Here is a 26,793-nt window from a genome sequence, read left to right on the forward strand (position 1 = left end):
GGGAGGAAAAGGAAAGATAAAAAAGGGGGTGCGTGTGTGGGGAGAATAAAAACCAGCAAGCAAATAGCTGTGAGCCCCTGGCAGGCAGCGCGGAGCGGAGCCAGCCCCAGCCCTGTGCCGCCGCCCCCCCCCGCTCCCGGGCCGGGCTCCCGCAGACAAAGGGCGGCGGGGGCGGGGGGCGGTCCGGCGGCTCCTCCCCGCCTGCCCGGGGCGGGGGGCACGGAGATCCCACCCGCGGCAGCGGCATCCCCGGCGCCAGCTCCGCGCCCGCGCAGGTGGGGTTCGGCGGAACTTCGCTTTGGAGCACCGGGCTGTGTGTGTGTGGAACGCGGCACGAAGTTACCTGGGGGTGACACGCTCCCCACCCCCCCGGTGCCCGCTTCTTTCCCACCACCTTCCTTCTCCCCCCGCCCCACTCCGCAACACTCCTCCCGCTTTGTTCCCGGGAGGATGCGACGCGCCTAACCCCGGCCGAGGCGGTGGGGCCGCGGCGGGGGCAGGGGCAGCCGGAAAACTCCGCGCCGCCCCTCTTCCTCCTCCTCCTCTTTCTCCTCCTCCTCCTCCTTCTTCCTCCTCCTCCTGCAAGCCCCGGCGTGGAGTGATGCTTCCCCGGGCGGCGGGCGGCGATGGAGCGGGGCCGTAGCGCGGTGGAGCCGCGGTGCAGAGCAGCCGCCCGCTGCCCCTGAGCGAGGAGGAGGAGGAGGAAGAGAAGGAGGACGAAGGCCGGCGGCCATGGAGGAGTGGAGGCAGTGCGGGCGCTGGCTGATCGACTGCAAAGTTTTGCCCCCGAACCACCGGGTGGTCTGGCCCTCGGCGGTGGTCTTCGACCTGGCGCAGGCGCTGCGGGATGGGGTCTTGCTGTGCCAGCTGCTCCACAACCTGTCCCCCGGCTCCATCGACCTCAAGGACATCAACTTCAGGCCGCAGATGTCCCAGGTAGGAGGGGATGGGTGCGGTGGGTGGGGGGAAGCTCTCGGGGGTAGGAGGTTAAGGGGACCCTCCCACCCCCCATTCCCCCGAGTTTCCCCTGGATGCGGCTGTTGCACTCCGGCACAACTTGGTGGGGTGCGTGAATGAGAGTGGACTTGGGGAGGGGGTGCGTAGGAGAGCGACTGCTTCAGCACCCCCCACCCCTCTTAAAACTGCCCTTCAACCCCCCCATAAGCTGCCCTTAAGCCGCCTCCTAACTGCCCTTCAGCTCTTTTCCCCCCTTAAACCCCGACCCCCAAGGCTGCTTTTCAACCCCTCCAAATTACCCTTTAGCCCTCCCCCCACAACTGCCCTTAAGCCCTCTCAAGCTACCCATAAGCCGCCTCCAAACTGCTCTTCCATCCCCTACTTTAAGCTGTTCTTCACACCTTCCCCCTCCAAGCTGCCTTTCAGCCCCTCCAAATTACCCTTCAGCTTCCCCCTCCCCTAAATTAACCTTCAGTTCGTTCCCCCCCCACCCCGGTTGCATCCTCCGGTCGTGCCCGGAGCAGGCTCAGCCCCGAGGGCTCCGGGCAGGGGAGAAACATTTCCCCCCCTCCCAACCCCGCTCCGTGTGTCATCTCCAAACAAAAGCAAACGCTGGAGCTGTGGGGAAGAGGAGGGAGGACTCCGAGGGCTTTGATGTGTTTGGGGGGGGGGGGAGTGGGGGGGCAGGAGGTGCTGACCTTGAGGGCAAAAGTTTGACCAGAAAGATGAAAAGCAAAACAAGCAAATAAATAATAACCCTCTGCCCCCCACACCCACACAACCCCCCCCGGTGCTCTAAAGCCTGGCGGGGGGAGGGTCTGTGTGCTCTGTGTCCCCTCCCTAAGTCCAGCCTAGGGCTTGCCTCTCCCTGTGTGTCGTGGAACCCCCCCCCCCCCAAATCCATCTCAGGGGTTCTGCGGCTGCTTGGGGTGATGGGGGGGGAAGGGACTTGGTTCAGCGAGTCCAGCTGCAACTGTCCCCCCTCCCTTTATGTGTGCACCCCCTTTTGTTTGTACCCACTCCCCTTTTTTCCTGCGGGTTCCATCCCCCCCCCCCTTGTTTTTTCGCACCCCCTTTTCCTGCACCCAGCTCGTTCATGCCTTGGGGGGGGGGAACTTCACCTCCTGGGGGGGGGGGAAACTTCACCTCCTGGGGGTGACTCCATCCTCGGAGGGGTTCCTCCGGTTTCTGGGAAGCGTTTCCAGTCTCTGGTGGTTGTTTGTTTTATTTTTTGGGGGGGGGGACACACAGCCTGAAACATTACCCCCCTAAAAAAACCAAACCCTGATAAATAAGCAAACTACTTAGTTTGGGTTGTTTTGGGTCCAAACACTCTGCTGCTGCTGCTGGGTTTGCAAACGGAGCTGCTGCGATATTTGCATGGGAATCGGGAAGTGAAATCGATGAGAAGCAAATGAAACAGGGCACGTTGGCCTCGCTTCCACGGCGGGGGGGAAGTGTGTGTGTGTGTGTGGGGGGGTTACTTTGGCCTCCTTTCCCCGGCAGCTCCTGTCTGGACGAGCAGGGAATGAAAGCTCCTCTTTTAGTCCGGAGCCAGGTGGGATTTGAGTGGGGAAAGGGAGATTCGCCGGTGGCCGGGGCGGGCGGCAGGCAGGCTGCTTTCCCTCTCTGGAAGCTCTCGGATAACAATGCTGGGAGCCCTGGCTCACGCTGCTCAGCCAGGAAGTGCCTTTCCCCTCTTCCACCAGAGTTCTGTCCCGGGGTGGTGGTGCCGGTTTGGGGCTGCTCCATCTCCTCCCCGAGCGGGATGCGTTTGGGGACGGCGGTGAGCTTGCCCCCCTGAGGCGTGCAGACCCCGAACTCGGGACGCTTTGGGGGGATGGGGGGGGGGGCAGAGTGCGTTTTAGTTCCGTGGGGATGAGGCTGCCGCTGCTGGCCGGCATCCAGAGACCTTGATCTGGAGGGAAGCGGCAGGGTGGGAAGTCCCAGCCGCGCGGTGACAGCCAGCCTGGGCTCGGCACCGATGGGTGAGAGCTGCTGGCACAGAAGTAAACAACAACACATCCCCGGTGCCTCCTCCCAGGGTGGGACAAGGCTGTGGAGATTTCCTCTTGGCTCTCCAGGCTATAAAGAGATCAAACTGTCTTCTCTCCCAGCTGATGCTTCCAAATATAAACTGTGGCTCCTGGGGCCTCGTGAGAACACCCTGAGAGTGGCAGGCTCTGTGCTGGAGCCCTACAAACCTGCTTTGCATAGATGGATAGAAAGGGTTGGGTTAGAAGGGATCTTCAACATCATCTGGGTCCAACCCCCCTCCCCCCTGTCATAGAATCGTTTAGCCTGGAGAAGAGGAGGCTCAGGGGAGACCTTCTTGCTCTCTGCAACTCCCTGAAGGGAGGCTGCAGCCAGGTGGGGGTTGGTCTCTTCCCCAGGCAGCCAGAACAAAAGGACACAGTCTCAAGCTGTGCCAGGGGAAGTTTAAGCTCAAGGTGAGGAGAAAGATCTTCCCAGAGAGAGGAGCTGGCCATTGGGATGTGCTGCCCAGGGAGGTGGTGGAGTCCCCATCCCTGGAGGTGTTCAGGAGGGGATTGGATGTGGCATTTGGTGCCATGGTTTAGTAGTCAGGAGGTGTTGGGTGACAGGTTGGACTTGATGATCTCTGAGGTCATTTCCAACCTTACTGATTCTATCACAGAATCATTAAGGTTGGAAGACACCTTAAAGATCATCAAGTCCAACCTGTCACCCAACACCTACAGGCAGGGACACCTTCCTCTAGAGCAGGATGCTCAAGGCCTTTTCTGACCTGACCTTCCTGGGGCATCCTCCCCAACCTCCCTGGGCAATCTGTTCCAGTGGCAGGGTGGGGACTGAGGTCCATCCCCACCGTGCCTCAGCCTGGCTGCAGCTATCAGGGAGCACTTCAGCCTCTCCAGGCTGGATCCCAGCAGAAGCTTGTAGGACCCCATCTTTGTCACAGGGCTGTGATCATAGAGTCAATAAGGTTGGAAAACAGCTCAGAGATCATCAAGTCCAAGCTGTCACCCAACACCTCCTGACAGCTAAACCATGGCTCCAAGGGCCACATCCAATCCCCTCTTGAACACCTCCAGGGATGGGGACTCCACCACCTCCCTGGGCAGCACATCCCAGTGGCTAACAATTCTCTCTGTGAAGATCTTTCTCCTCACCTTGAGCTTAAGCTTCCCCTGGCACAGCTTGAGACTGTGTCCTCTTGTTCTGGTGCTGCTTGCCTGGGAGAAGAGACCAACCCCCACCTGGCTACAGCCTCCCTTCAGGGTGTTGTAGGCAGGGGGGTAGGGATGTGCAAGACAGAGCCTGGCTGGAAACTCCAGAGGTGGCTTGTGATGATCAGTGCATGCTTTGCCCTGATTGCCAGGGGGCAAGACAGCGCTGCCAGACGTGCAGCAGCCAGGAGCAGCCTGCCCTCCCCTCTCTGGGTGAATGAAATGCTGCAGGTGTGTAAGCAGGAACAGGTTTTCAGCCCCAGGTGAGCCTGGAGGGGGAATCACATCTCTGCCCAGAAACACTCCCAGCTCCAGACACTGCTCTGTGCCTGCCTGCTGCCTTTGGGTTGGTTTCCTCTTTCTTTCTTTGTTGTTGGGGTTGTGTTGTTGTTGTTGTTTTTCATCCCCTGCTGTGCTGATTTGTTTTCACTCTCAGCTGTTGAAGGTCTGAGGCTTTGGGGAGGATGGAGATCCAGCTCCTGCTTGCAGCACAGCGAGGCCAGCTGGGGGTGAGGGACTTGTGGTTCCAGCTGGGTGGGGAAGGTGGTGTCCCTATAGGTTGATGGAATGGTTTGGCTTGGAAGGGACCTTCAAGGCTGCCTCCTCCCTGGGGGGGCTTCAAGGGCAGCTTGGATGAGGCCTTGAGCAGCCTGGGCTGGTGAGAGGTGTCCCTGCCCACAGCAGTGGGGTTGGAACTAGATGGTCTTTAAGGTCCCTTCCAACCCAAACTATTCTATGACTAGAAGGCAGAAGAACTCCATCTACAGCCACCAGGATGCCCCAGCTCCCCCCAGGTGATGCTCAAAGCCACACACAGATGGCCCTGCTCATTTCATCTGCTTTTGGTCAGGACAGAGCAGCTGAGTCTGGCTGAGAGATGTCCCTGCCCATGGCGGGGAGCTGATTGGAGGAGATGATCTCAGAGCTCCCTTCCAGCCTGAGCCCTTCTATGATTCTTGCAGCTGTCTCAGCCAGAGGCAGCCCAATCTCTCCAGCTCTTGGGTGAGGTTGCAGTGTAGACCCGCACATAGATCATAGAATTGTCAGGGTTGGAAAGGGACCTCAAGGCTCAGCCAGTTCCACCCCCCTTGCCATGGCCAGGCACACCTCACACTACAGCAGGCTGCTCAGGGCCACCTCCAGCCTGGCCTTAAAAACCTGCAGGGCTGGGGGCTCCACCACCTCCCTGGGCAGCCTGTTCCAATGCCTCCCCACTCTTGCACCCCTCCCTTCCTTTAAGGCTGACCTGGGCACTGCCAGCTCCTATTTTCTTTGCTCCTGCCTGACAGTTCCCTCTCTGCTCCCCCCGAAGCAGCTGGGGACGTGCTGCTTGTGTGCTTTAAGGTAGCAGTGACGGTCAGCTCGTTAAGGATTCTTGTTTGGCAGCATATTGACATCTCTCTAGAGATAATCCAGCTCTCTGTGCAGTGCCTGGAGGTTTTATTAGAGCTCTGGAGGCTGATGAGGCACAGCCACTGTAATTGGCATCGTGTCTTGGCTGCCCACCACTGTATTGCTCTTATTAAGGAGCCGAGGCAGACGACCGACTCCCCACGATTGATGGCTCAGTGATGTCCTCCACACCTCACTGAGCTGTCAGATGGCTTTGATTTGATTTGATTTCTTCTTTCTTCTGGGGGATGACAATAATTTGCCCTCCAAGTCTTGTTTATTGATGATGGAGGCACTCATTTGCAGTGACAACCCAGAGCAGCTGCTTCGTAGCGACCTGCTTCCCCCAGGTGTGTGGGAGAGGAAGGAGCATTGGAGTGCTTGGTGCCAGCAATTATTCAGGAGGCTCTGGGGGACTTTTTTTAGCATGTCACCTGAAGGTTTTATAGCTCCTGTGCTTGTAGCTGCTTCCATTTGTCAGGAGGGTTAAATATCATCCAGCGCTACCTGGGGAGGTGGCTTGTTGGAGCATGGTCTGGAGGTGGCTTGTTGGAGCATGGTGTAGCTGTGTGGCTGCACTCCAGTTTGCCCTGCTCAGGCCCTCTGGCTCTTTTATTTACTCTCCAGCTTCTTGAAACTGAGTTCTGTTCCAAAGCAGGCTGTAAAAAGAGAGAGGGGAGGGGGGGGGAATGGCCTCATTGCATCTCAGTGTTTGCTGCGTCTCAGTGACTTCCCCTTCGGATGTGCTGAGCTTCACAAAGGGAAGAAAGGTGCTCTGTCTTCTGTGGCCCAACTGGGGAGCTCCTTGCAAAGAGGAACTCATTGCAGCCCTTCCCTCTGCCTCCTGCATCTTAAACAGCACCTTCAAACCATGTCTTAGCTCAGAGGCAGCCCCCTCTCTCCAGCTCTTGGGTGAGGTTGCAGTGTAGACCTGCACATAGGTCACAGAACTGTCAGGGTTGGAAGGGACCTCATGGCTCAGCCAGTTCCAACCCCCTGCCATGGCCAGGGACACCTCACACTGCAGCAGGTTGCTCACAGCCACCTCCAGCCTGGCTGCAAACACCTCCAGGCAGGAGGCTGCCACCACCTCCCTGGGCAACCTGTGCCAGGCTCTCACCACCCTCCTGGGGAACAACTTCTTCCCACATCCAATCTCAATCTCCCCACTTCTACTTTTGCTCCATCCCCCCCAGCCCTATCCCTCCCTGGCACCCTCAAAAGTCCCTCCCCAGCTTTCTTGTAGCCCACTTCAGATGCTGGGAGGCCACAATTAGGTCTCCTGGGAGCCTTCTCCCCTCCAGCCTGCCCAACCCCAACTCCCTCAGTCTGTCCTCATAGCAGAGGTTCTTCTGTTGGGGCAGGAGAAGGTGGGAAGTGTAAGATGGATCCTGGCAGCAGTGCCAGAAAAGCATGAAAAGCAGTGAAAACTCCTTTTTTTTTCCCCCCTCCTTTCCCTCCTTCCTTGAATGATTGATGAGAGTTAAATACCTGCATTAATTACCTAGCAGGAGCAGAGGCTGGAATGAATGGATGCTTTTGAAAGCACAAAGCCAAAGCCACCCCAGTCAATTTGGTGGCTTTTCAAGTGGGGACCAGCCTTGGAAGCTGCCTCCTCTCTCAGCAGCATCTTGATGAGCTGTGAAAAATGCTTGGCTTGTCCATCCTCCTGGTGCTGGGTGTGCTGCCAAGAGCACAGGTTACCTCGGTGCTTGGCCCCTCCAGGAACACACTGTCCCCATCCCTGCAGGGCTCCCCAGCCTGTGGGGATGCGGTGCTGAGGGACATGGTTTAGTTGGGGAGCTGGCAGTGCTGGCTTAAGGGTTGGAGCTGATGATCTGCAAGGCCTTTTGCAACCCAAAGGGTTCCCTGCTTTGGGGGCATTCAGCTCTCATAAGGAGCATGAGGTGCTGCTGGTGGGCTTGGGGGCCTTGACCACATGAAAGGAGGCTGGAGAGAGGTGGGACTTGGTCTGTCCTCCCTGGGAGCAAGTGATAGGACACGAGGAAATGGCCCAGGGGAGGTTTTAGGTTGGACATGAGGAGCAATTTCTTCCCCCAAAGGGTTGTGAAGCTCTGGCCCAGGCTGCCCAGGGCAGTGCTGGAGTCCCCATCCCTGCAGGGCTTCCTGAGCTGTGGAGCTGAGGGCCATGGCAGTGCTGGGGTGAGGGTTGGACTTGATGATCTGAAAGGTCTCTTCCAACCACCACAATGTTTCTGTGATTCCAAAGCACGGAGCCCCCTCCTTGGAGTTGCATCCAGCTTCTCTCCTGCCTCCTCACACTGCCCTTGACTTCCACTGAATCCTCTGTGATGCTGAAGTGCTGCCAGCAGCCAGCACAGCTCCCCAGCTCCCTCATCCCACCCTCAGACTTGCTTGGTGCCCCATCAGGGCACCCAGCTCTGCTGGTAGTGCTGAGGCCAGCTGCCTGTGCAGCAGCCCAGGAGCCATGGGGCTCACTGCTGGTGCTTGGCTGCTCACTCAACCATCCCTGCTGCCATCCTGCAGCGAGCCACCTCCAGCTCTCCATGGGTGTGAGCCTGAGGGCTCTGCTTTGGGCTGTGGGTACAGCAGCCTCCTGGGCTCCCCTGCCGCCCCCAGGATGTGTCCTGCTGCTTCCAAGCCACGTGGCCTGCAGTGCCCTTCTGATAAGGAGGGGAAGGACCTTCTGTTTCAGTCTGCCTTGGGCAGCTTCAGGCTCAGCTTTAATTCTTTCCCCCAGTGTTGCATCTGCCCTGCAAGAAGCAGGCTGGAAAAAGGTCTGTTTCTAATCAAAGTGCCTTCTCCCTCCCCTCTTCTGTTTTCTTTGGTTGCTTCATCTGATGATACAACTGAAATGCAACCCCTCCTTGCCCTCCACCCTCTGTGATGGCTTGGAGCCTCCTGGCTGGGCAGTGCAGGGCCAGGCAGGGCTGGGGCTCTCCTGGCTGTGGTTCAGTGCAGGTGGAGGTTGGTCAAGCCTGCAAGCAGAGCCTTGAGCCTGGTGTGTAACAAAACTCTGCTGCTTCTGAGCACCTGCTGCCCTCACCTGCTCTGCCTTGGGTAACTGCTGAGCCCTGTGGCTGTGCTCTGCCTGCCCTCTGGACGTGGCTGGTTTGTGCTGCTGCTGGGAGTAGTCAGCTGGGATCCCATCCTGGGCCAGCTCAGCCCTGTTGGGTGCAGTCCCTGCTCATGGGAAGGTTTAGCTAAGGTGGCCTAAGCTGGAAGCTTTGCAGGTCTCTGGCAGGTCATTTGGCCATCTGAGTCCTCTCCCCTGGTGTCAGAGGATGTTCATGCTCCAGCAAAACCCAGGAGGACTCCACCACAGGGAAGAGCTGGCAGAGCTCCAGGGGGCTCAGGCTGCTGCTCAGGGCTCCAAGCCTCTTGCTCTGGAAAACAAAACACCCAGAAAACATCAGGAGAAGTCACTGGGGAGAAAGTAGTAGCTGGCCCTGCAATCCCCAACCTACCTACTCCTGCAGAGCAAGTTTGGGACCATTTCTAGCTCAGAGAGCCCTTGCTCTCCTCAGGTCCCTGGAAGAGCTGTTTGAAGCTGAGGGGAGGGCTGCAAGCCCTGCCCCATCACACCCCAGAGGACAAAGGATGCTGCCTGCCCCCTGTGTCTCTTCTGTTGCTTGGGCAGCAAGAAGAGATGTGCAGTCTGTCCTGGTTTTGTAACCCTGTGGGCCTGCCCTGTCTGGACAGCAAGGATTCAGCTGGAAGGTCCTCCCTGGAAAGCCAGCAGCCTGACTCACATCCTGACTCGCTCTGCTCCTTGGGCTCCTGGGGGGGTGGGGTGTGTGATCTGCTCTCTGCAGCTCTGCTCTCTGCAGCTCTGCCTGTGGCAGAGGCTCAGTGCTGAATCAGATTGGCTTCCTTGTGCTGCTGCTGCTGCTGGACTTCTCAGGAGGGACCTGGCCAGGCTTGCTGGACCTGGGGAGCATCTCCCATCCTGCATCAGCTCTGTGCTCTCTCCTGGTCCGTGCTGACCGCTGGTGGTCCTGGCTGGGCTCAAGGAGCTGCTCCCTGTGCTTGCCTGCACTGGGGCTTGGCTCTTGCCCACAGATGAGGAGGGTATTGATGTATGGGGAGAGGGAGAAGGTTAAAGGGTTCTCACAAAGGCCATGTCCTCCTTCTCCTCCAGCCTAGCTGTAGTGCTGATGGAGGGGGGGCAGTAAATTGGCCCTTTTATAGCCTTCGGATCTCTTGTTGTGTTTTATGGTGGTTTGCAGCTCAGTGGAACATCTGGTGTTTGAAAAGGGCTGAGGAGGGAACAGAGGAGGCTTGTGGATCAAGAAGGGGAGGAGCAGGAGCAGTGGTTTCTGTTGACTGCCACAAACACAGGATGATCTGTGAGCTGCACTCAGCTCAGCTGCCTGAGGGAGGCCTTCGGCTGCCTGCTGAGCAAACCTGCGCTGGGGGCAGGCAGCGTGTCCTGGGCTCTGTCCTGGAGCTGGGGCAGGGTGAGAGCTGGGGATCACAGAATCCCAGTGTGGCAGGGGGTTGGCAAAGACCTCTGGACTTCATCCAGTCCAACCCCCTGCTCCAGCAGGGGCACCCCCAGCAGCTTGCCCAGCAGCACGATGCCCAGCTGGGGCTGGAAGCTCTGCAGAGAAGGAGACTCCACAACCTCCCTGGGCAGCCTGCTCCAGGGCTCAGCACCCTCACACCAAAGAAGTTTCTCCTCCTGTTTGTGCCCATTGCCCCTTGTCCTGTGCCTGGGCACCACTTGGAAGAGCCTGGCCCCAGCCTCTTGCCTGCCTCAGGTCCTTTAGTTCTTGCAGAGCATCAGTCAGCTCCCCTCTGGGGCTGCTCTTCTCCAGGCTCTCAACCTTCCCTCCTCACAGAGATGCTTCAGGCCCCTCAGCACCTTCATGGCCTCTGTTGCTCTCTCTCCAGCACTTCCCTGTCCCTCTTGACCTGAGGAGCCCAGAACTGGACCAGATACTCCAGCTGTGGCCTCGCCAGGGCAGAGCAGAGAGGGGAGGAGAACCTCCCTTGATCTGCTGGCTCCACTCTTCTTTAGTACACCCCAAGAAACCATTGGCCATGAGGGCTGCTCCACCATCCCTGTGGGAAAGCAGGACCTGCTGGTGTGTCCTTGCTGAGGACTTGTCTCCTGGGTTCCTCTGCAGGGAGGTGTGCTGGGTGACCTCTTCTGCTGCCCTGGGACAGCTTGTTTGGCTGCTTTGGGGTTTATCAGGTTCCTGAGGTGTTCACAGCTGGGCTGGGAGCATCCAAGCTTGTGCAGGGAGCCAGATTTCCCCTGCAGCAGAGCCCTGCTCCTGGGAGGCTGTGGCAGAAGCAGCAAGAGTTGGGAGATGCCTGCCTGCCTGCCTCCCTCCCTCCCTCCCTGCCTGCCTCCCTCCCTGCCTGCCTCCCTCCCTGCCTGCCTCCCTCCCTGCCTGCCTCCCTCCCTCCCTGCCTGCCTGCCTCCCTGCCTGCCTCCCTCCCTGCCTGCCTCCCTCCCTGCCTGCCTCCCTCCCTCCCTGCCTGCCTGCCTCCCTGCCTGCCTGCCTCCCTGCCTGCCTGCCTCCCTCCCTGCCTGCCTCCCTCCCTGCCTGCCTCCCTGCCTGCCTGCCTCCCTCCCTCCCTGCCTGCCTCCCTCCCTGCCTGCCTCCCTCCCTGCCTCCCTCCCTGCCTGCCTCCCTCCCTGCCTGCCTCCCTCCCTGCCTGCCTCCCTCCCTGCCTGCCTCCCTCCCTGCCTCCCTCCCTCCCTCCCTCCCTGCCTGCCTCCCTCCCTCCCTGCCTCCCTCCCTCCCTCCCTCCCTGCCTGCCTCCCTCCCTCCCTGCCTGCCTCCCTCCCTCCCTGCCTGCCTCCCTCCCTCCCTCCCTGCCTGCCTCCCTCCCTCCCTCCCTCCCTGCCTCCCTCCCTCCCTGCCTCCCTGCCCCTCTCCCCCATTAGCTATCCATGAAGTGGCCTTTTTGTTGAGGGCTGGAGAGTGGCAAGCCCTGGAAACCCCTCGTGGAAGGGGAAGTCCCCAGGACAGGAAATGTGGCCAGCAGCAGGGCAGACCCTCTGCATGCTTGGGAAGCACTTTCTCATGTGAGTGCTCTTTCAAGGAAGGCTCTTGTTGAGCCTCAGAGAGGGGAGGAGGCACAAGAAGAGAGAGGGAAGTCTCAGCTTGGCTGTGGGAGAATTGTGACTTGAAAGGGAAAACAAACCCAGAGCTTTGCTGCTGCCCTGCCCAGCATCTTCCTTGGCAGAGTTTGTTTTCTGCTTTCCCCTCTCTTACAGCTCAGCTTCTCCCTTCTGATCTGCTGCAAGGGTTTTTTTGGGGGGGGCTGTTGCCTGGGAATTCCTGCTGGAGCAAGTGGTGGGCTCCAGCCTCAGCCCCCTGGCCTCAGGGTGGGCAAGCTGGGTGCAGGTTTCCCCTGCAGTGCTGCCTCTGGCAGTGGGTGATTGCTGTGTGCAGGGGAATGTGCCCTGGTGGCTGGCACCACACCAGGCTGGGCAGGTCTCCAGCAGCATGGCCATGAGCTGGAGAGCTCTGGGGGAGCTGAGGAGGAGCTCTGCTGCTGGGGGGCACTGAGCAGTATCCCACCTGCCTCCCACCTCTCCTTGGGCATCTCCTTAACCTGTGTTGCCTGCAAGGACAGCATTTAACACTTCCAGGTTCCCTCCAGGTCACTTCAGGGCATGGTTTGAAGGCCATGATGGTGTTGGGTCAACAGTTGGAAGTGATGCTCTTGGAAGTCTTTGCCAACACAAACCATTCCAGGAGCCCAAGGCTGTGGTGCTGTGGCTTCCAGCTCTTGGGAGGCATTTGCCCAGGGAGGTGGTGGAGTCCCCATCCCTGGAGGTGTTCAGGAGGGGCTTGGATGTGGCACTTGGAGCCATGGTTTAGTTAGTCAGGAGGTCTTGGGTGGCAGGTTGGACTTGATGACCTCTGAGGTCTCTTCCAACCTTGTTGAGTCTATGATTCTACACTCAGGGTCAGGCTTGGTGAGACTCTGAGCCAGCTGCTGTGGTTCAGGATGTCCCTGCTTACTGCAGCAGGGTTGGACTAGCTGACCTTTGAAGGCTCCCTTCCAACCCAAACCATTCTGTGGTGCTTGCAAGACCAGCTTGAGCTGGGCTGGCTGACCTGCCAAGGTCCCTTCCAACCCAGGGCATCCTCTGCTGCTTGCAGGACCAGCTCAGGTGGCTGCTTCTGGGCAGATGTGCAGTTGCCCAGGTGGGCTGTGGGCAGGGACACACCTCCCACTACAGCAGATTGCTCAAGGCTTCCTCCAGCCTGGCCTGGAGTGTCTCCAGGGCTGGGGGCTTGTCAAGGGGCTGTAATTACTGCTCCCCACCTGCTTTCTCTGCTGTCCTTCTGCATGATGCAATCTGTGTCTCCCTGCTGAGAGCTTGGCCTGAGCTAGAGCAGGCTTGGGTCAGAGAGGCCAAACCTGTTCCTTGCAGCACAAGGGGTGGCTGTGGAGGGTGGGGAAAGAGGGCTGGTGCTGAAGCTGGGAAAGGGGAGTGGAGCCATGCAGGGGTTTGGCTCATGCCCTGCTGGAAGGCTTTTGAGCCTTGGAGTGTTCAGGTGCAGGTCACCAGGCTTTGCCCACATGGAGGAACATGGACTTCTTCCCAGGGCTTGAGATGGGATGAGAGGGAAGGGAGCTGAGCTGGAGATCAGGAAGAAATCCTTCCTGGGGAGACACTGGAAGAGGTTGTCCAGGAAGGCTCTGGATGCCCCTGCCCTGGAGGTTTCATAGTTTCATAGTTTCATTCAGGGTTGGAGGGGACCACAAGGATCATCTAGTTCCAACCCCACTGCCATGGGCAGGGACACCCCACACTAGATCAGCCTGGCCAGAGCCTCATCCAGCCTGGGCTTAAACACCTCCAGGGACAGGGCCTCGACCACCTCCCTGGACAACCCATTCCAGGGTTTCACCACTCTCATGGTGAAGAACTTCCTCCTCACATCTAGCCTGAATCTCCCCACCTCCAGCTTCATTCCATTCCCCCTAGTCCTATCACTACCTGAGATCCTGAGCAGTCCCTCCCCAGCCTTCCTGGAGCCCCCTTCAGATCCTGGAAGGCCACAATTAGGTCTCCTCGGAGCCTTCTCTTCTCCAGACTGAACAGCCCCAACTCCTTCAGTCTGTCCTCATAGGAGAGGAGCTCCAGCCCTCTGATCATCCTTGTGGCCCTTCTCTGGACACGTTCCAGCACCTCCACATCCCTCTTGTAATAGGGGCTCCAGAACTGGACACAGTACTCCAGGTGGGGTCTCACCAGGGCTGAGTAGAGGTGTTCAAGGCCAGGCTGGACAAGGCCAAGAGATGAAAGCCAGCCCCACCTCCTGCTTTGTCCTAGTCCAGAGGGCTGTGGCCAGAGGCAGAGCTGCTGCTTGCAAAGGGCTTGGTGCCAGCTGGGGCTTGGGCATGCAAGGGTTAAATAGAAGTAACTCAGATGACATCTCAGTGTCTTGGGTGGGGATGTTGAGCTCTTGTGTGCACTGCTGAAGGAGGCTGGAGGTGACCAAGCCCAGGTTGGAGGTGATCAAGCCCAGGCTGGAGGTGACCAAAGCCATGTTCTAGGTGACTAAAGCCATGTTGGAGGTGACCAAGGCCAGGCTGGAGGTGACCAAGGCCATGTTGGAGGTGACCAAAGCCATGTTGGAGGTGGCCAAGGCCAGGTTGGAGGTGACCAAAGCCATGTTGGAGGTGACCCAAGCCCAGGCTGGAGGTGATCAAGCCCAGGTTGGAGGTGGCCAAAGCCATGTTGGAGGTGACCAAAGCCATGTTCTAGGTGACTAAGGCCAGGTTGGAGGTGACCAAAGCCATGTTCTAGGTGACCAAAGCCATATTGGAGGTGACCAAGGCCAGGCTGGAGGTGACCAAAGCCATGTTCTAGGTGACCAAGGCCAGGCTGGGGGTGACCAAAGCCATATTCTAGGTGACCAAGGCCATGTTGGAGGTGACCAAAGCCATATTCTAGGTGACCAAGCCCAGGCTGGACAGAGCCTTGAGCAACCTGATCCAGTGGGAGGTTTCCCTGCCCATGGCTGAGGGTTGGAACTGGATGGATGACCTTTAAGGATCTCTTCCAACCCAACCCATTCTGTGATATCATTTAAGCATGGGAGGTGTGTGTGTGTGGGGTTTATTTTTACCCCTTAGGGGTGACAAAGGTTAGAAGTAAATTTCCCTTCTCTTGGCAGCTTGGCTACCTCAGGAAGGGTAATGAGGAAGCTTTAATGAGGCTGCAGGAGCTGCCTGGGAGAGGCTTCCTCAGCCAGGTTGTCACAATCAGCAATTTCTAATTAGAGTGAGATTTAATTCTAGATCATTTTTTTGTCAGCCTCTCCTCCCTCCCTCCCTCCCTCCCTCCCTCCCTCCCTCTCCCCCCTCCTCCTTTTCCCCCTTAATTATATTTGCTGAGGTGTTTCACAGCTTTCCCTTCAGAAAAGAACAATTCATTCAAAGGTCATAAAGAGATTCTGGCATTAATTACTGCAGCAGCCACCCTGGGGACATCAGCTCCAGGGGGGGATGCTGAACCTTTGGCTGCTGGATTTGCTTGGAAAGAAGGCTGTGCACACAGCCAGCCCCACAGAGGCAGGCACCCCTCAAACCCCCTCCCCCCCCCAAAACAGAGGAGCTTCCTGCATCCCCCTTGGTGCCCAAGCTCTGGGAACCCCAGGGGGATCTTCTGGCTCACTGTGAATCACAGCCTCTCCCTTGCTCTCCCTCTCTCATTGCTTGGGGGTGGTTTTGTTGTTCAGATCTCAATCCCATTGCTGCTGGTGATCATTTGGACCTGGGCAGCCTGGAGCACAGCCCTCATGGGTGGACCTGGGCAGCCTGGAGAAGAGGAGGCTCAGGGGAGACCTTCTTGCTCTCTGCAACTACCTGAAGGGAGGTTGGAGCCAGCTGGGGGTTGGTCTCTTCTCCCAGGCAGGCAAGCAGCACCAGAACAAGAGGACACAGTCTCAAGCTGTGCCAGGGGAGGTTTAGGCTGGAGGTGAGGAAGAAGTTCTTCCCAGCAAGAGAGATTGGCCCTGGGGATGTGCTGCCCAGGGAGGTGGTGGAGTCCCCATCCCTGGAGGTGTTTAGGAGGAGACTGGATGGGGTGCTTGGTGCCATGGTTGAGTTGATTAGGTGGTGCTGGGTGAGAGGTTGGACTTGATGATCTCAAAGGTCTTTTCCAACCTGGTCTGGTCTATTCTACCCTATTCTACCCTACCCTATTTTACCCTACTCATGAAGTTTCTCCCACCTGGGGAGGAATCAACCCCCTGCAGCAGAACAGCTGGGGAGGTGACCTGCTGGGAAGCAGCTCTCTGGAGAAGGACCTGGGAGTGCTGGTGGAGAAGTTCACCCTCCTGGCCAAGAAGCCAATGGTCTTCTAGAGGGGATTAAGAAGAGTGTGGCCCAGCAGGTCGAGGGAGGCTCTCCTCTGCCTCTGCTGTGTCCTGGTGGGGCCACATCTGGAGTCCAGTTCTGGGTTCCTCAGTTCAGGAGGGACAGAGAACTGCTGGGGAGAGACCAGAGGGGGCTGCAGATATGCTGAAGGGGCCTGGAGCAGCTCTGTGAGGAGCAAAAGCTGAGAGCCCTGGGGCTGAGAGCTTGGAGAAGAGCAGCCCCAGAGGGGAGCTGAGCAATGCTCAGCAAGAGATAAAAGCTGGGGGGCAAGAGGCTGGGGGCAGACTCTGCTCAGTGGTGCTGAGGGACAGGGCAAGGGGCACAAACTGGAGCCCAGGAGGTTCCATCTGAACAGGAGGAGAAACTTCTTTGGTGTGAGGCTGCTGGAGGGCTGAAGCAGGCTGCCCAGGGAGGTTGTGGAGTCTCCTTCCTTGGAGAGCTTCCAGCCCCAGCTGGGAGCTGTGCTGCTGGGAAAGCTGCTGGGGCTGCCCTGCTGGGGCAGGGGGGGTTGGACTGGATGATGTCCAGAGCTCCCTTCCAGCCCCCCCCCCCATGCCAAGGGATGCAGGATGCTGTTGTGAACCTTTGCCCCTCTCTAGCTGCTCTCTTCCCTGCTGCCCATGCTGCTGCTGGGGGCCCCCCACCCACCTACCACAGCAGGAGGAGGGGCTGGGGGCTGAGCTGCTCCCCTGGGTGCTCAGCACTCCCTAACACACCCTCAGGCTGGTGCCCAGCTCAGGCTAACATATTTTTTTGTGTGGTAGCCTCCAGATTCTGGAGCTGCTGCCACATCTGTTCCCAGGGATGATAATCCAGCCCTTCTGAGGGGGGGAATTAGCATACAGCTGCTGGGGGGTGAGAGCCTCTGATGAAAGGCCCCAAACTAATGAATCTGGTGGAGGAGGAGGAAGCCTCATTGCATTTTCACAGCTCCTGGGGGGCTTTTTGGCAGGGTGAGAAAAATCTGTTCCTCTGCAAGGGGAGGGAGGGGAAGGATGGTGCAGTGCTGTGCTGTGTGAGGCTCTGGTGTGCAGGGGGAACTGGAGTTGTCCTTTTGTCTCCCTGCTTCAGCCAGCAGCACCTCTGCCTGCTTTGGCTTCTTCTGGCAGGGGTCAGGCTGGCAGCAGAGTCCTGGGATGCCAGGCTGGGGGGGAAATGCCAGGCTGGATGGGGCTGTGAGCAACCTGCTGCAGTGTGAGGGCACTGAGGATGGGGAGAGGCCACAGTCACAAGCCCTGTGAGGAGAGGCTGAGGGAGCTGGGGTTGCTTAGCCTGGAGATGAGGGGTTGGAACTGGCTGAGCCTTGAGCTCCCTTCCAGCCCTGGCAGTTCTGTGACTCTCTGAATCCTTCCTATCTGCTGCATTCCTGCAGGGGAGATGCTCTGTGCAGGAGCCAGAGCCAAACCAGCTCATGGGGCTGCAGATGCTTGCAGGAGCATCTGAGAGCTGGCACCTGAAGGGAAGGGTGGCCAGGCCTTGGGGCTTGCCAGGCTGCTGCCCCTGTGCAGGTCTGGGGTCTGGCTCACAGCTCTCTGCTGAGATAGGATAGGATAGGAAAGGATAGAATGAACCAGGTTGGAAGAGACCTTTGAGATCATCAAGTCCAACCTCTCACCCAGCACCACATCACATCCCAGTGGCCAATCTCTCTTGCTGGGAAGAACTTCTTCCTCACCTCCAGCCTAAACCTCCCCTGGCACAGCTTCAGACTGTGTCCTCTTGTTCTGGTGCTAGGTGCCTGGCAGAAGAGCCCAACCCCCACCTGGCTACAACCTCCCTGCAGGGAGTTGGAGAGAGCAAGAAGGTCTCCCCTGAGCCTCCTCTTCTCCAGGCTAAGCAAACCCAGCTCCCTCAGCCTCTCCTCCCAGGGCTGTGCTCCAGACCCCTCCCCAGCTTTGTTGCCCTTCTCTGGACACCTTCCAGCAGCTCAACCTCTTTCCAAAACTGTGGACCCCAGAACTGGACACAGGACTGAAGCTGTGGTGAGGACCAGCTCCATACACCCTGTTAGAGGAGAGGAGAGAGGTGAGCCTGGCTGGGCACACAGAGCAGGAGAGGAGCTCACCTGGCTGGAGACCAGGCAGATGTGCATTACCCCTGCTCTGCCCCTTCTGCTCTGCCCTGCTGAGACCCCCCTGCAGTGCTGGGGTGCCTCTGGAGTCCTCAGCACAGACAGGGACCTGCTGGAGCAGGGCCAGGGGAGGCCACAGCGATGCTGGGAGGATGGAAGCCCTCTGCTGTGAGGTCAGGCTGAGGGAGTTGGGGTTGTTCAACCTGGAGAAGAGGAGGCTCAGGGGAGACCTTCTGGAGGCCTTGCAGTGCTTAAAGGTGTTCTCCCTGTGGAGAGCCCCAAGGGGGAGAGACCCCAGGGGGTGAGCCCCGAGGAGTGCTCTCCCTCCAGAGAAGCCACAAGGGGGAGAACCCAGGTAGGGGGAGACCCCAGGTAGTGCTCTCCCTCCAGAGAGCCCCAAAGGGGAGACCCCAGGGGGTGCTCTCCCTCCAGAGAGCCCCAAAGGGGAGACCCCAGGGGGTGCTCTCCCTCCAGAGAAGCCCCAAAGGGGAGACCCCAGGTAGGGGGAGACCCCAGGTGGTGCTCTCCCTTCAGAGAGCCCCAAAGGGGAGACCCCAGGTAGTGCTCTCCCTAGCTCCTCATCCTTCCCCCAAGCAGGGCTGTTCTCCTCGGTGCTGCAGGAGCAGGGGCAGCTTCTCCTTGCCAGAGCAGAGAGGGAACCAGAGGCACACACAAAAGCAAGGTGTTGAAGTTGTCTGTGTGCTGCAGGGGACTTTAATAACTGCTTGGGTTTGTCTCTGTCACGTTGGCAGCCAGGCTTTGGGGGGCTTTGTGTGCTGGAGAGTTGCTGTGGAGCTTCCCCTCCCTCCACCCACTCAGGGTTTTGCTCAGAGCCTTGGAGAAAATGCCTCCTGGGGGTGGTTTGGGGGGGCATCCCCACCCCATCCTGTGGTGGAGGCAGAGCCACAACCTCCTTTCTGGCTCCTTTCTTGTTTTCAGTGTCCATTAGGGCTGGAGAGGAGATCTCACTTCCTCAGCTTCCCTCCCCCTGCTCCTTGGGCTCTTTAGCATCCTCCTGCCAGGCTCTGGGAGGCTGCAGGCTGATGAGGGCTGACTGGAGCTGCTTCCAGCCTAGGGCTTGCTGTTGGCTGCTCCAGCTCCCAGCTTGCTCCCTGGGTGTTTTTTTGGCCTCATTTTTATCCCCCTCCCCCTCCTTTCCCCCCCTGCAGTTCTTTGGGAAAAGGAAACTTCTGCAGAACTTTGCTGTGGGTGGCTTACAATAAGGAGGAATTTCAGACCCAGGGAGGAGATGTTGTTAGCACAGCCCTGTGGCTTTGAGGCAACGGCTGACAGCTCCCCCCAGGGCTCAGCCACTGCTGGGGGGCTGCTCCCAGAGCCTGCTGCTTCTGTAGGCATCATGGAAGGGGTTGGGTTGGAAGGGACCTGCAAGGTCATCCAGCTCCAAGCCCCAGCCGTGGGCAGGGGAAACCTTCCACTGGATCAGGTTGTGCAAGGCCCCCTCCAGCCTGGTCCTGGTCCTGGCCCCCTCCCCTCCAGCCTGGTCCTGGCCCCCTCCCCTCCAGCCTGGTCCTGGCCCCCCCTTCCCCTCGAGCCTGGTCCTGGTCCTGGCCCCCTCCCCTCCAGCCTGGTCCTGGCCCTGGCCCCCTCCCCTCCAGCCTGGCCCTGGCCCCCCCCCTCCCCTCCAGCCTGGTCCCGGCCCCCTCCAGCCTCCTTTAGCAGTGCCCCCACCCAAGGCAGTGAGAGGTTATTTAAGTTACTTCTGTTTGCCTCCTGCATGCCCAGGTCCAAGCTGGCACCAAGCCCTTTGCCAGCAGAAGCTCTCATGATAGAATCACAGCACTGTCAGGGTTGGAAGGGAGCTCAAGGCTCAGCCAGTCCCAACCCCCTGCCATGGCCAGGGACACCTCACACCACAGCAGGTTGCTCACAGCCACCAAACACCTCCAGGCATGAGGCTGCCACCACCTCCCTGGGCAGCCTGTGTCAGGCTCTCACCACCCTCCTGGGGAACAACTTCTTCCTCACAGGCAATCTCAATCTCCCCACTTCTGGTTCTGCTCCATCCCCCCCAGTCCCTTCCAACCCTGACAGTGCTGATTCTCTGCCTCTCTGCACTCCAGCATGCTGTGATGGTTCACATCCCTCTGCACAAGGACAAAGCAGGACCCAGGTCTGGCTTGCAGCTGCTGTGCCCTGGTGGTGTGAGGTTGGCTGAGGGAGGTTGTGACACTTGTGCCTGAGCAGGAGCTCCATTCCTGGGCCATCCATCCTCTCCCAGCTGGATGTTGCTTGCCCACTGAGCTGCTTGAGTGATGGATCCCCTAACCTCATAGCCTAATGGAGCTGGCAGCTGGGGAGGAGGCTCTGGCTGCTGCTAGAGAGCTGAGCTGCTGGTGGCAGCCTCCCCAGGGGTTTAGGAGCAGAGCTGGGGCTGGTTTGCTCTGTGGGGCACACTGCCCTGCAGTGGGACCTTGGAGCTTCTCATGGAGGAAAAGGTCTTGCTGAAGGATGGAGCTGTGCAAGGTGAAGCCAGGGGCTTGCAGGTGCTGTGTGCCTCTGTCCCACTCAGCTCCTGGAGAGGCTGCATGAGAGCTCCTCCTGGGAGCTGGAGGTGTCCATGGCTGAGCTGTCCATGAGCTGCTGTGTTCTCAGCTCTCACACCCCACTGTCTGCAGCAGCTGGGCTGGGGGGTAGGATGGGGAAGGTGGATGTGATCCTGGTGCTTGTGTAGCCAGCAGGTCCTCCTCTGGGATGTGGATGTGTGGTTGGTGGCTGAGGTGCCATGGCTGGCTGGGAAGCTGCTGAGAGCTTGTTCCTTGTGCTGAGGAGGAGGAGAGGCAGGAGTTCAAAAGTTGAGTGTCTGAGTTAGAGCAGAGGCTCAAGAGCAAGGAAGGGCTGAGGTGGCTGGAAACCAGAAGTGGAGCTGGAGTTTCATTTCAGATTGTGGGTGGGTTTGCATCACTCCTAATTGATGTTCCTTGGGTTATTCCAGGCTGCATGAGGTCAGTTTCTTAGGCCTGAAGGAGGCTTTTTGTTTGGCAGGAGGGAAGAAACCTCAGATCCCTTTGATCCCTTCTGCCCAGCTGAGGAGTGAGTCAGAAGCCTCTGTCCAGCCCTGGGTGGGGGGAGGTCAGGCATGCCAAGGGGGTCAGCTGCATCTGGGACCTCTGTCTGTGCTCCTCAGCTGCTGGCAAACCCTTGGTGATGCTGGGACTGAGCTCTTCCTCAGGAGCTGTCTGAAGGTGTTCCTGTGTGAGCTGCCCTAGGTGATCCTCCTTTGGACTCAGTGACCCCTGGAGGTCCCTTCCAACCCCTGCCTGGCTGTGACTCTCTGTAGGGAGAGCCAGCATGGGCAGAGCAGGGCTGGTCTACCTCTCATGGAATCAATAAGGTTGGAAAAGACCTCAGAGCTCATCGAGTCCAAGCTGTCACCCAGCACCTCCTGACAGCTAAACCATGGCTCCAAGTGCCACATCCAATCCCCTCCTGAACACCCCCAGGGGTGGGGACTCCACCACCTCCCTGGGCAGCACATCCCAATGGTTAACAACTCTTGCTGGGAAGAACTTTCTCCTCACCTCCAGCCTCAACCTCCCCTGGCACAGCTTGAGACTGTGTCCTCTTGTTCTGGCTGCCTGGGAGAAGAGACCAACCCCCAGCTGGCTCCAACCTCCCTGCAGGGAGTTGCAGAGAGCAAGAAGGTCTCCCCTGAGCCTCCTCTTCTCCAGGCTAAGCAGCCCCAGCTCCCTCAGCTGAGTGAGAAGCCTTGCCTGGAAGGCTCATTACTCACCCAAGGCTGAGCAAAGGCTTTCCTCTCCTCTTGCCTCTTTGAACCCTGGGGAGGGAAGGCTGCTGCTGGTGGTGTGGGGAGTGTGCTCCAATTAAACCCCAGCCCCCAGAAGGCTCAGTCTTGCATGCAGCTGAGAGCGAGGGGTCATGCTGACTTGCCATCAGCTGTTAGTGCTGCTCCCCTCTCCCAGGGAGGCAGCTGGAGGAGGTTCCTCTCCCTCTGTGGAGCCCTGCCTCGTAGAGGAGCCTTCTGCCTTGGAAGCTACACCTCAGGGGGAAGGAAGTTTTATTTCCCTGGGTGTTTATGGCCCTGTAAAATACTACACAGCCTTCATTTATTTTAGGGTGTGTGGTGGGGCTTTTTTTTTCCACCACCCCCCCCCCCCCCCTCTCTCTTCCTCCCCCTCTCCTTTTTATAGCCTCAATTGCATTATGCAGAGGAGCAATTTATTCCTAACAGCTCAGCCTAATCTGTGCCATGGCTGTTTTCACAGGAGCCAGACCTGTCTTAATGTTTGCTGTCTGTCTCTCTTTTAAAAGCATCCTGCTGGCTTCCAAACAAATGTTTTTAATAACTTCCAGCTCAGGGCTTGCACAGAAATGGAAGGGGTGCATTAATCCTGACCAAATAAAAGCTGCCTGGCTGCTTGCTGCTGCTGCTTGCTGCTGCTTGAGCCTTCCTTCCGTGCTGGGGAAAGCCTCTGTGTGGTGTTTGGGAGGTAGTTGCTAAGGGGAGGATTCATCTGAAGCAGAAGCAAAGGCAACCAGAAAAAAATCCCTCTTGAGGGGATGTACAGGCAGGTCAAGGAGGGAAATTGGGCTTCAGTTGGGTGGCACTTAGGGAAATGAGGAGCAGCTCAGGGGGAACCTGGGGGTGTTTAGCCTGGAGGGAAGGAAGTCGGAGTGAGGTTGGGGTTGGTCTCTTCTCCCAAGGAGACAAGTGGTGGAGTGAGAGGAAATGGCCTCAAGTTGCACCAGGGGAGGGTTAAGCTTGGAGATCAGGAGCAATTTCTTGGCTGCAAGGGTGGTCAGGGGTTGGCAGAGGCTGCCCAGGGAGGTGGTGGAGTGCCCAGCCCTCGGAGGTGGTCAATAACTGTGTGGCCATGGCAGCTGGGGCTGTGGTGGAGCTGGGCTGCTGGTTGGGCTGGATGATCTCAGAGAGCTTTCTCAACCTTAATGATCCTGTGAAAAATAGGACAGGGCTGCTGCTAAAAACAGGCAGAGGCTGTGTTTGACTGCACGGAGATGCTGTCAATAAAGTGACCTCAATTTACAGCTCAATGAGCTCCTGGTTTTAGGACCATTGCCTGCTCAGCTGCATTGATCCTCTCCCATTAGAAGCTCCCAGGGTTGTCCTTTGGTGCCCAGAGAATTTTCATCCCACTGAAGCCGTGGTGGTGGTGGGGGGGGGCTTTGGAAGGAGGATGGAGAGGAGCAGCTGAGCAGAGAGGATGGGATCAGCTGCAGCATCCAGCTCCCCTCCTCGCTGCAATCCGGAGTTAATGGCCCAGCCCAGCACCTCCCGGGGGCCTTATCTCCCTGCTCAAGTTGTACCAAATTAATTAGACCAGCACAGCAAAAAAGCAACACAAGCCTGCCCCAACCCTCCCTGCTCTGCAAATGCAATTAGGCTGCTGGAGTTTGGTTTAGATCCTCCAGTTAGCAGGGGGAGCTTTGCTCCTGGCTGCTGGAGCCTGGAGCCGCTCGCCTCTGGCTGCTGGAGGCTGCAGCAGGCTCAGCTTCCAGGGGAAGTTGGCCTAGGAAAGGGCCTGGGCTGGATTAGGCTCCAGGTGAATGTGGGGATGGAGAGGTGTGACCCTCGACAAGAGAGGAACAGGCAGCTGAAGGGGGTGAATGGCTTTGCTCCTCGTCCCTCAGTGAGAACTTCCTGTCCTGGGGGGCACTAAGAGTGTGGCCAGCAGGTCAAGGGAGGTTCTCCTCCACCTCTCCTCTGCCCCAGCTGGAGTCCTGGGTGCAGTCCTGGCTTCTCTAGCTCAAGAGAGGCAGGGAACTACTGGAGGGAGTCCAGAGGAGGTGTTCAAGGGGGGATTGGATGTGGCACTTGGTGCCATGGTGTAGTCATGAGGTCTGTGGTGACAGGATGGACTGGATGCTCTTTGAGGTCTCTTCCAACCTTAGTGATGCTGTGTGGTATGATGATGCTGAGCACCTCTGTGAGGACAGGCTGGGAGCCCTGGGGCTGAGAGCCTGGAGAAGAGCAGCCCCAGAGGGGAGCTGATTGATGCTCAGCAAGAGATAAAGGCTGGGGGCAAGAGGCTGGGGCCAGACTCTGATGCCCAGGGACAGGGCAAGGGGCAATGGGCACAAAATGGAACCCAGGAGGTTTTACCTGAGCAGGAGGAGAAACTTTTTGGTGTGAGGGTGCTGGAGGTCTGGAGCAGGCTGCCCAGGGAGGTTGTGGAGTCTCCTTCTCTGCAGAGCTTCCAGCCCCCCCTGGCCACTGTGATTCTGAGCAAGCTGCTGTGGGAGCCCTGCTGGAGCAGGGTGGAGGAGCTGACCTGGATCATCTCCAGAGCTTCCTTCCAGCCCTGACCATGCTGGGATTCTGGTTTGTTTGCTGGCTGGAGTGAGGGATCAGTGCAGGAGCCCTGGTGTTTGTGATTGCACAGAGCCACTGAGCCTTCTGCTAAATAATTGAGCAGAGCATCAATTAAACAATATTAATAAGGGGAAAAAAAGCCCACAACCCAACCACAAAGCACCAGCAAAATGGTGTTCAGCCCTGCTTGTGAGAGACTGAAATAGATCCCTGCCTCTTTTTTTCAGTCCAGCTTCAAAAGGAGCTCTGAAAAATGCTAAGCTAAAGGCTGGAAGGGCCACGAGGCTGAGCAGAGGGCTGGAGCTGCTCTGCTCTGAGGACAGGCTGAGGGGGTTGGGGTTGTGCAGGCTGGAGGGGAGAAGGCTCTAAGGAGACCTCATTGTGGCCTTCCAGGATCTGCAGGGGGCTCCAAGAAATCTGGGGAGGGACTTTGGAGGGTGTCAGGGAGGGATAGGACTGGGGGGGATGGAGCACAGCTAGAAGTGGGGAGATTGAGATTGGATGTGAGGAAGAAGTTGTCCCCCATGAGGGTGGTGAGAGCCTGGCACAGGCTGCCCAGGGAGGTGGTGGAAACCTCCTTCTCATCCCTGGAGGTGTTTGCAGCCAGGCTGGAGGTGGCTGTGAGCAACCTGCTGTGGTGTGAGGTGTCCCTGCCCATGGCAGGGGGTTGGGACTGGCTGAGCCTTGAGGTCCCTTCCAGCCCTGACAGCTCTGTGACTCTGCCAGGAAGCAGAGGAGCATCAAGAGAGCAGCTGAAAGCACTTCTAAAGCTGGAAACTGTTAAGGGGGTGGGGAAGGTAAAGGCAGAGATTTGGGACAGGTCTTGGTGCCCTCCCTGCCCTCAGATGCCACATTTGGCTGCACCCTTGCTGCATTCCTCTGAGGGAGAGTCGAGTGCCAGGAGCTGCCAGGGCTGTGAGGTGGGGCTGGGGTTAAAGGGACCTCCTGATCTTGTTACAGCCCCCAAGTATTAATTCATATAAATATCCAGAGCCTTCTTTCCCATAATCTCCAGGATCTGTTTTCAGTGCTGCTGCTTCTTTCTGGTTTTAAGCAGCTTAACAAATTAAGTGGCCAGTAGATTAATTTCCCTGCAGCCTCTTTCCCCCCCTGCACTGGGTTGCTGCAGGAGCAGTGTGGTGGCAGCAAAGTTTGGTCCTGAGCTTTGGGGGGGGGGTGTGTGTGGGGGAAATGTTCCAGATAAAGTAAAGTAGTTCCATCCTCAGGGAGAGATTAAAGTGAACTGGGTCAGAAGGGAAGCTCCCCTTTGTTTAATTCAGCTTAAGCCTCTCCCTGGAGTGAAGGGAAGGGTCTGGAGGACAGGGCTGGGGAGGAGCAGCTGAGGGAGCTGGGGGTGGCTCAACCTGGAGAAGAGGAGGCTGAGGGGAGACCTCACTGCCCTTTACAGCTCCCTGAGAGGAGGTTGGAGCCAGGTGGGGCTTGGTCTCTGCTGGTGTCAGTGAGAGAAGCAGAGGAATCACAGCACTGTCAGGGTTGGAAGGGGCCTCAAGGCTCAGCCAGTTCCAACCCCCTGCCATGGGCAGGGACAGCTCACACTGCAGCAGGTTGCTCACAGCCACAAATGGCCTTTAATTACCCCAGGGCAAGTGTAGGTTGGCCATGAGGAAGAGTTTCACCCCCACAAGGGTTGCCAAGCTCTAGCCCAAGCTGCCCAGGGCGGTGCTGGAGTCCCCATCCCTGGAGGGCTCTCTGCAGCTCCCTGAGAGGAGGTTGGAGCCAGGTGGGATTGGTCTCTTCCCTCGGGTGGCAAGCACCAGGACAAGAGGGAATGACCTCAGGTTGCCCCAGGGGAGGTTTAGGTTGGCCATGAGGAACAATTTCATCCCCAGAAGGGTTGTCCAGGCCTGGCCCAGGGCAGTGCTGGAGTCCCCATCCCTGGAGGGCTTTCAAAGCTGTGTTGCTGTGGTGCTGGGCACCATGGTTGAGTGGTGCCCTGGCAGTGCTGGGGCAAGGCTTGGACTTGATGGTCCTGAAAGGTCTCTTCCAACCAACCCAATTCTGTGATTCTGTGACTGGAAGCTTGCCTCACTTTAGGGTGGATCAGAGCAATTCCACTCTGGCAGTGAAAAGGGAGAAAAGAAGAGAGAGATGATGGAGTGTCCAGGACCTGGGAGAGGGGTTCCTGGAGTGGAGATGCTTGCTGCAGTGTGGGAGTGTTCCCCATGCCAAGGCACAGTGTGGGGCTGCTTTGGACAGGTCCATGGCTGCTGTGGCACCCAGCATCCTTGGCAGAGCTGGGAATATCATGCCAGGCCCAAGGGGTTTCTGCCCCCCTCTTCTGCCCCCCTCTTCTGCCCCCCTCTTCTGCCCCCCTCTTCTGCCCCCCTCTTCTGCCCCTTGCCACCTGTCTTTTGTTCCAAAGTGATTTAGGGACTGGGGGGGATGGAGCAGAACTAGAAGTGGGGAGATTGAGATTGGCTGTGAGGAAGAAGTTGTTCCCCATGAGGGTGGTGAGAGCCTGGCACAGGTTGCCCAGGGAGGTGGTGGCA

General features: G+C 58.2%; 1 protein-coding gene across 1 annotated transcript in view; it reads left to right on the top strand.

Annotated features, from left to right (window-relative positions):
* The first annotated feature begins 224 nt into the window (after positions 1 to 224).
* The window catches only part of LOC137460927 (guanine nucleotide exchange factor VAV2-like), a 37,232-nt gene continuing 10,663 nt past the window's right edge, over positions 225 to 26,793 (top strand). The window contains exon 1 of the mRNA XM_068170947.1: positions 225 to 936. Within this exon, the coding sequence (XP_068027048.1) occupies positions 733 to 936 (204 nt within the window). The 5' untranslated portion in view covers positions 225 to 732. The remainder of the gene's footprint in view (positions 937 to 26,793) is intronic.

This window comes from Melanerpes formicivorus, unplaced genomic scaffold (genome assembly GCF_026170545.1).
Source record: "Melanerpes formicivorus ecotype bairdi unplaced genomic scaffold, bMelFor1.0.p_v2 SCAF_905, whole genome shotgun sequence".
Lineage (NCBI taxonomy): Eukaryota > Metazoa > Chordata > Aves > Piciformes > Picidae > Melanerpes > Melanerpes formicivorus.